The sequence below is a fragment of the Choloepus didactylus genome, chromosome 25 (assembly GCF_015220235.1).
Source record: "Choloepus didactylus isolate mChoDid1 chromosome 25, mChoDid1.pri, whole genome shotgun sequence".
Lineage (NCBI taxonomy): Eukaryota > Metazoa > Chordata > Mammalia > Pilosa > Megalonychidae > Choloepus > Choloepus didactylus.
In genome coordinates this window covers 9150628-9160130 of record NC_051331.1, presented here as the reverse complement: position 1 = coordinate 9160130, position 9503 = coordinate 9150628, and the positions used below count along the sequence as shown (strand labels likewise).

The following is a 9503-nucleotide window of genomic DNA, read 5'->3' as shown; positions in this document are numbered from 1 at the left end:
GGCCTGACAGTAAGGAACTGATTTAGCCACAAAACATACAACAGTAGTGACCTTCCTGGGAAGAGGAGCTCAAATGCCAGTTGTAGTTTTGACCATTTGTCAATACTGAAGAGCTTGAGATTCTATATTAGTCAAGTAGATTTCATATGTAGATGAAGTCCAAATCTCTCCTAAGTGGAAACTCTGGTAAAGATTCCTGGAGAAGTTGGGTCCTTAGAGTTATAGCTGCATTCTAAATGTTAATGATATAAAAACATACTAATTTATAATGGGATCAAGATGCACACTTGCCCTGACCATAGAGCTAATGGTGGGGAATGTCCTCTGAATGACAAACAAGCACGCTGTCTGAAATCACATCACTTAAGGATTCTTAATGACTCTATATGGAAAGCTTAACATAAATGGTCCTGACTTGGTAATAGCACAAGATAGTCAAATGTAAGCCTCCATCTTCCAACAAACCCTCCAAGAATTCAAACAAAAATGGGCCCTACAAATAAAACAGAACACAATAAAAAGTATAACCATAGACACTAAGGAAATAAGATACAATGACTAAGAGCCAGAAGAAAAGCATATGGAGTAAACCAGCCTTTAATTATTTCAGATATTGAAATTATCAAGACACAGATCATGAAACAACTGTTTAATAGATTTGAGAAAATTAAAAAGAATCTTGACAATATACACAATAGCAAAAAATATTTCAAAAATGAAACAAATAGCAACCTCTAGAGTTGAAAAATATAGGAATGAAAATTAAAAATTTCCATGGGGCAGAACAGAGAGAAAACTGGTTCAATAGGAACCAAGCACCATCCTGAAACAGAAAAGAAGATAAGACAAATTTATATCCATGGACTTCCCTTATATCGTGTTCTCTGTGTGTCTGCAATTACAGCCCATAAAAGAATTCCAACACATATTTTTTCCCCACAACACAGCATAAGTTCTTTGGCTCATTCAAGTGATTTCTTTTTTCTACAGCCTCTGTTTACTCCCTGAATTATAGATAAATGCAAAATATTTTAATTCTACAAACTCAAGGACATGAAACAGACATATATTCATGGTTTGTGTGAGGTATTCATCTGAGGAGGGTGGTCTGGAAGTGAGGGAATACAGGAATGCTGAAACTGGGGGAAGACAGCAGGTAGATGATTTCCTAGAGCTTGTCATCCAATACTGTTATTCTGTCATTTTCTTCTTTTGGAAACTAAGCTCCACTGGCTATATTATCAATGGTGCATTGTAAGTGGTAAGAGCTCTGTAACCATTTTCCACTGTGTCTTGGTTTAGATGGTGTTCCAAGGACCTGAATGTTTTTACGCCTCCCCCACTTTGGAAAATTAACCTTTTAATAGAAGCATACATCATTCCAAAAATTTTTCATGGAAGGGTCCCAGTAATTAATTGTTCAAATTTACAAAATATAATGCAATACAATTGAACAGAACAGAGCTCACTCAAGATGAATTTTCTTGCCTTTCTGTATAACATATCTTTTATGTCTTGCAGGCAGCAAAAGTCCCCCATTTCTCCAGAAGAAATAATATAATTTCTAAAATCTGTATTTTAATGATTCTCTTCAAATTTTCCCTTGAAACAAAACCCAACAATGCATGAAAGTTTCACACAGCAGAAAATTTGGAGATTTTTTCTTGAAACCATATACAGAATCCTCAAGAAGAAAATTTAGTTTTCCATGAGAACCATTTATATGCTCAGTTCTGAAAGAATCATTACAGTCACCACATATTTTGAGGGTACTGAAGAAGAGTAAATTTATACTGATAAAGTACAGGAAGGTTTTTCTTCTGAGAAAAAATAGGAACCACTAGAATGGTAACTGGAGTAAAGATCTAGGATAATATGGCAAAGATGTAATGGTCTCCGTCACTCACTCATGGTATGCTCTACAAAACTTCTGTGTTAAGAACCTATACACTGAGAGGTCCTGGAAGATCACAGCTGAGAAGGGGACCCTGCTTGAAAAACCCTGGGATGCTATGTCAGTGCCAAGGACTTGTAGGTCAGCAGCAGAGAAAATCTGGGGCAAAACTGAAATGAAGGCTTAGATTCTTTCAACAGCCTTGAATCTCTGGGAACACCTGGGAGGTTTGATTATTAAAGCTGCCCTGCCTCCCTAACCACCCAGACACACTCCCCACATTCAGCGTGGACAGCACACAACACACCCAAACTGAGTTCACCAATTGAACCCCACAAGAATCGTTTCCCCATACACCACAAAGACAAAGTTGAGGAGAACTGACTTGAGGGGAATAGGTGACTTGCAGATGCCATCTGCTGGATAGCTAAAGAAAGTGTACACCACCAAGTTGTAAATCTGAAAAATTAGATTGGTATTTTTCATAACTTGAAAGAACCCTATCAAGGAAAGCAAATGCCAAGAGGCCAAAAACAACAGAAAATCTTAAAGCATATGATAAAACCAGACAATATGGAGAACCCAATCCCAAACACCCAAATCAAAAGATGAGAAGAGACACAGTACTTGGCACCATTAATCAAAGAATTACAATCAAAGAATGAGCACATGGCACAGGATATAAAGGACATAACGAAGACCCTAGAAGAGCATAAAGAAGAAATTGCAAGAGTAAATAAAAAAATAGTCTTATGGAAATTAAAGAAACTGTTGGCCAAATTAAAAAGACTCTGGATACTCATAATACAAGATTAGAGGAAGTTGAACAATGACTCAGTGTCCTAGAGGACCACAGAAAAGAAAATGAAAGAACAAAAGAAAGAATGAAGAAAAAATTGAAAAAAATCAAAATGGATCTCAGGGATCCGATAGATAAAATAAAATGTCCAAATTTAAGACTCATTGGTGTCCCAGAAGGGGAAGAGAAGGGTAAAGGTCTAGAAAGAGTATTCAAAGAAATTGTTGGGGAAAACTTCCCAAACCTTCTACACAATACAAATACACAAAGCATAAATGCCCAGTGAACTCCAAATAGAATAAATCCAAATAAACCCACTCCAAGACATATTCTGATCAGACTGTCAAATACTGAAGAGAAGGAGCAAGTTCTGAAAGCAGCAAGAGAAGAGCAATTCACCACATACAAAGGAAACAATATAAGACTAAGTAGTGACTACTCACGGCCACCATGGAGGTGAGAAGGCAGTGGCATGGCATATTTAAAATTCTGAGAAAGAAAAATTTCCAACCAAGAATACTTTATCCAGCAAAGCTCTCCTTCAAATTTGAGGGAGAGCTTAAATTTTTCACAGACAAACAAATGCTGAGAGATTTTGCCAATAAAAGACCTGCCCTACTTCAGATACTAAAGGGAGCCCTACCAACAGAGAAGCAAAGAAAGGAGAGAGAGATATAGAGATTTTTAACAGACATATATAGAACCTTACATCCCAAATCACCAGGACACACATTTTTCTCTAGTGACCATGGATCTTTCTCCAGAATGGACCATATGCTGGGACATAAAACAAGCCTCAATAAATTAAAAAGAAAACAATTGAATATATTCAAAGCACATTCTCTGACCACAATGGAATACAAATAGAAGTCAATAATTTTTGATTTGTAACTCCACTATTTACTTCCTACATGATATAAAATACACAAACTCTAATGACAAGTCAGTGGTTTTGGACTCAATGTAAAATATGTAATTTTTGACAAGATTTATATAAAGTTGGGGGAATGGAGGAGTATAGGAATATAGTTTACATGTCCTATTGAAGTAAAGTTGGTATCAAAGAAAAACAAGATTGTTATGGATTTAAGAGGTTAATTTTAAGACCCACAGTAAACACAAAGAAATTATCAGAGAATATGACCATAGAGATGAAAAGCAGATTATGGGTTATGAAAAGTGGGGGAAGGGGCAAGGGTGAAATAAGAAATGAGTGTAGGGTTGCTGCTTGAGATGAAGGGAAATTTCTAGTAATGGATGGTGGGAAGGTGATAGCATTACAACATTCTAAATGTGATTAATCCCACTAATGGAATGCCAGGGAGGGGGTGTAATGGGAAGATTTAGGCTGTATATATGTTTCCACAATTGAAAAAAAAAAAAGTCTAAATAGATGACAATTGAACGCCAAGGATGATCCTGGATGGGATCTGAGGATGGAGGACAGGAGGCTCAAAGGGACACAGTTGGGACATAAGAAAAAAAAAGGAAATATAGAATATAAGCTTTGTATCAATGTTGAATTTCTTGAACTTCTTAGCTGCACTTAATGGGATTGCATAAAAGAATATTCTTGTTCATGGGAATTGTATAAGTGAATTATAGTGTTTGTTCAAGGATGTGTGCAGCTTGCTCTCATATTTTCAGAAGACAGAGCAATATATGACAGATGATAGGGAGGGAGGGAAAGAGAAATGGTGGTGTGACAGCATGTTCAAGTTGGTGGGTCGGGGTATCAGGGGAGGGGGGTCAGGATACGCTGGAGTTTTGTGTATGGGGTTTGTATTGTTTTTGCAACTGTTCCTATAACTTTGAATTTATTTCAAACTAAAATTAAAAAAAAAAAAATAAGCAAGGCATATTGCATCCCTACCTAAGGAGACATGTGAACAGAGACTACGTTATTCCCAAGGAATGAAGCATACTTGGACAGCACTTTAAAGACGTCAAAAGGTAAAATTTTCATAGTCCAAATGAAGGATGCAAAAATGATTCATTACCCCAGAATATTACAATCATCACATTATACAGATAAGAAAACCGAGCCACAGTGAGATGAACCCACCCAAAGTCACAGGGAAATAGGTGGTAGTTGCTTGATTTGAATCCAGGAAACTGTCTTCATCATTTCCCTGCTGTGCAGCTATACAGTGATAAAATCCAGATCTATCTATCCAGTTCAATCATCTTTCCTAAACTACAGACCTCCTGGGCTAACCGACAGTCCCACAGGCAGACTGCGCTGAAGAAGTCTAAGGTAACCTCCAGGGGAGTGGAGATGATGTAACAGAGAAAGCAAGTATTAGAGAAACGGGTGCCAAATGCTCTACCCCCACCCTACGGAGGGACACATGGGCTCGAGGATGGAGTGTGTGGAGAACTTGAAAGGTGTAGTGGTGGGGTGGGAAGACGGTTTTCTCAGTGAGGAAGTCTTTTCATATTATTTCTATTAAAGGGCACACACGTGATAATACAAAAAAAAAGAACCTATACACTAGTTAAGTATATAAAATGAAACAGGAAAAGATTTAGGGAATTAAAAAAGAAAGAGATACAATAGCCATCTCTCCTAAAACGCAGTCAGACTATAAGGAAGTTTGGCATCCACCATCCAGTCTGCATGATATGGTGTGAGGTGGGTAGGGTGGACCGGCTCTTGGCAGCCACTTCTCCCTCCTTCTGGCTTGTGTTCCTGCACTCCAGAGGATGGTGAACTGCAGGTGCAGTGCCTATTTAACCAATACTTATGTAAAGGGCTTCGTGCTACCTACATTGCAGAAAATGCAGATAGTATGTGTAGCCAAAAATTTCAGTGCTGTCTTCTTGATTGTACAATGTTTCCCTTGATAGCAGAAGTATCCACATTCTTGGATAGTCTGTTTTTCAGTGTTTTTTTTCAGTGTTTTCTACTTCAAATTACTTGAAAGACGTATCTCTAGATTTTTCAACAAAGTTGAGAGAACATGCTTACTAAATATCTTTTCAACTTTCTTAATGAGATATTTTTAGTAAATATTTCTGTTTAAAGAAAGTGAGCCATGCAGGGAGACTATTGGATAAAAGAACTGATTGCAGAAACACAGATCTTCCAGGATAGGAATATAGGAAATGATATATCAACTTGTTGGATGTGATGACAGAATGATACAATGTACACTGGAAAAATATACACTACTTGTGTATGAATAGAATTACTAAATATGATTCACAATATACTGTTTTTTTGGTCATCCCTAAAGAAAGTGCCTAGAGAAAGTTTTAGCAAACTGACTGCATTATGTGACAAAATATATAGCTGAGATTCATAAGTCAGTGAATGTGGAATGAGGTGGGTCTTTTAATTGCCCTGGAGAGATTTCCCCCCAAACATGACAATCTTAGGATTTTTAATTTCAGATCATGGCACCATAAAAAAAGAAAGTTTCCAGTACTGATTGAAACAATTCTGTTTCTCTGTAATCTACAGTAATGATATAGGTATGACTCCAAAACAGAGCTTAATCTGGTGGTGTAAATCATTGCAAAATAAGATGAATTCAGACCTTTGCCAAAGAATGTGAATTGAATATAATGAAATGATCAGATCATTTTTTTCAAAACTGGACCTTAGCCCAGAGCAAAATCTAATCCCAAAATGCCACTCTGGTTTGCCAAACAAATAGTTGGTTCAGGGGACATGTGATAACTATGCATTGGCCTTATTCTACCTCAGGAAGAACACAGTAGGGCTATAAAACCTCTGATACTATTTCCTAAAATCTGGGATTAATTGTTGAAAAAGACAAAGATTTCAATGGGAAAATTACTCATGATACCTTTTAGAATCTGTAAGTGAAGACTATTATTGTAGGAGGTACCAAGAGAAATTTCCTGACATTGATTCTGCCTATGAAAATAATTTTTAAAGAGCAACATTGTATTATTCAAAAAATCACAGGGTAGTGACACAAGCACCAAGTGAAGAACCTGGGGCTGTAATGCCTGTTACATCCTCACATAATTTCTGCTAAGGTCTGTTCCAGTTTGCTAACGCTGCTAGAATGCAAAACACCAAAAATGGATTGGCTTTTATAAAGGCGGTAAACTTGCTTACAAAGTTACAGTCTTAAGGCCATGAAGCATTTAAGGTAAGGCATCAGCAAAGGGTACCTTCACTGGAGAAAGGCCATTGGCACCCAGAAAACCTCTGTTATCTGGGAAGGTACATGGATGGCATCTGCTTGCTCCCAGGTTGTGTTTGAAAATGGTGTTCTCCAATGCGTTGCCTTTGGGGCATTTTGTCCTCTCTTAGCTGCAACTGTTCTTCAAAATGTCACTCACTGCTGCTTTCCAATATGTCACTCTTAGCTGCTCTGCGTCTGGGCCTGTGTGACTCTCTATGTACTTGAGTGATCCCATAAAGACCCACACTGATTGGGTGGGACAACACCTCCATAGAAATAATCCAATGAAAGGTCTCGCCCACAGTTGATTGAGTCACATCAACATGGAAACACTGAACCAACAGGTTCCAACCAATAAGTCTGTCCCCACAAGATTGCATCAGAGATAATGGCATTTTAGGGACATAGTACATCCAAACTGGCACAGTATCTGTGCAGGAGAAAGTATTATATCAGAGATAGAACGTGCATTACAGTCACGTTCAGCTTGTGCCTTTTTTCAGGAGCTGATTAACACAAACCCTGACAACAGGTACCATGTCTTTGAAATGAAAAATCATTTCCACCCAAAGGACAAAACACAAGAACAGTTGATTTCATCTGTCAGGGACCACAGGACACTTACATCTCTCCAACAATTCCTATAATTTTATAGGTCCCAATTAACTGTATTAAATATTTACTGCAGAAAACTCAAGTGGCAGAATCAGTCTGAATAATGAACCCAGAGAATGCAATCAGACAGATCAGATGATATAAAAGAAAATACAAAAGATACTAGGTTTTTTTTTGAGGGGTAAAAAGTAGAATAGAGAATCCAGACATTAGGCAAAGAGCAGATTATCTTTCTATAAACTGATAAAAAGGTATCTAGATTAGGTATCCCAGTGTTTAATCTCTGTTAATGAATAAATTTCTAAACTTCCAAGTATCCTTTTACGGCAATACTGTTTCTCAGCTGAAGAGATTTTTTAAGGCATGCTTTATGTCCTTGTTTCTAAGGCTATAGATAAAGGGGTTCAACAATGGAGTCACCACTGCATACATCACTGAAGCTATTGCACTTTCCCTTGAGTTTTGGGTAGCAGAACTAAGATACACTCCAATTCCAATACCATAGAACGAGGAAACTACTGAAAGGTGAGACCCACAAGTGGAAAATGCTTTATACCTGCCTTCAGCTGATGACATTCGCAAAATGGAGGATACAATCCTATAGTAAGAGAAAAGGATCCCAGTAAAAGGAATAATACCTGCAAGTCCAGTTGCAAAATACATCACTAGGTCATTGAGGAAGGTGTCAGAACAAGCAAGTTGCAGTACATGATTAAGTTCACAGAAGAAGTGGGGAATTTCCAACTCTGTACAAAAAGTCAATCTCAAAACCATTAAGCCATTTAAAAGAGAGTCCAGAACACTCAATAACCAGGATGCCAGCAGCAGGAGACCACAGAGCTTGGGGTTCATGATGACTGAGTAGTGCAGGGGGTGACAGATGGCTACAAAACGGTCATAGGCCATCACAGTCAGGAGGAAGATTTCAAATCCTCCAAAAAGCATGAAGAAATACATCTGGCTGAGGCAGCTTTCATAAGTTATGGTTTTGCTTTCTGTCTGGATATTCAGCAGCATCTTTGGGACAGTAGTGGAGGTGAAACAGAGATCATTTAAAGACAGGTTAGAGAGGAAGAAATACATGGGAGTGTGGAGATGGGAGTCAGAGATGATGGCCAGGATGATGAGCAGGTTCCCAAAGACGGTTACCAGGTAAACCATCAGGAAGAGTCCAAATATTAGGGGCTGCACTTTTGTATCTCCTGAGAGTCCAAGGAGAATAAATTCTAAAACTTGTGTTTTGTTTTCTGGTTCCATACAGCTGATGAAACTGCGGGATAAGAGACCAAAGCCATGCAAGTTTAGCCTCAGGCAGCAATCAGCTAGTTAACCTATATGCTATTGTTTGTCTTTTATTTTCATTAATTGAATGATTTAATTAATTATTATTTATTATATATGGATCTAGTGACCTTTATCTGAAAATGTCAGGGAAAACACATGCTCCTGCTTCTCTTTGATATTGTTGCTGGTGGGCCAAACTTTCCCATAAATGTAAACTTTTTCCAAGGACAATACTTTCCACTACAAATGCTCTAAGTCTTTATTTTATTTAACAGGAATTTTGAACGGTCACTATTTACCATGTGATGAAAAAGTTGGGTGATAGATATTAGTGATGGTACCATAAAATTTGATTGTAATTAAGAGCGATAAATTGTGCACTTGAAAATGGTTAAAATCAGACATTTTTTGTTGTGCACAGGTTTTTACAATGAAAAGTTAAAAATAAAGTTATTTCATCTATGTGGGCAGGAAGACTCTATTATTATGATGCCATTTCTTCCCCACCCGACCTATACTTTCAACTCAATCCCATTCTAAATGCCAGCAAGTTTTTTGAGGATACTGAGAAACTGATTCCACGTTTCTATGGAAATTCTAAAGTCCTAGATCTCCTAAACAATACTGATGAAAAAGAACTTAGCTACAGAACTCAAACTAGCTTTTTTCAAATCTAACTCTTAAGACATAAGAATCAAGCAATGTTGTTTTGGTGAAACAGACACATAAACTAACATTAGAGAACTCA

General features: G+C 37.5%; 1 protein-coding gene across 1 annotated transcript; it reads right to left on the bottom strand.

Annotated features, from left to right (window-relative positions):
• Positions 1–7477: 7477 nt before the first annotated feature.
• Positions 7478–8728, bottom strand: LOC119520543 (olfactory receptor 7A5-like). Its single transcript, XM_037818473.1, has 2 exons — positions 7825–8728; positions 7478–7524 (listed from the first exon to the last, which is right to left on the bottom strand). The coding sequence occupies exons 1-2, from the start codon at positions 8726–8728 to the stop codon at positions 7478–7480; spliced, it is 951 nt and encodes a 316-aa protein (XP_037674401.1).
• Positions 8729–9503: the final 775 nt, after the last annotated feature.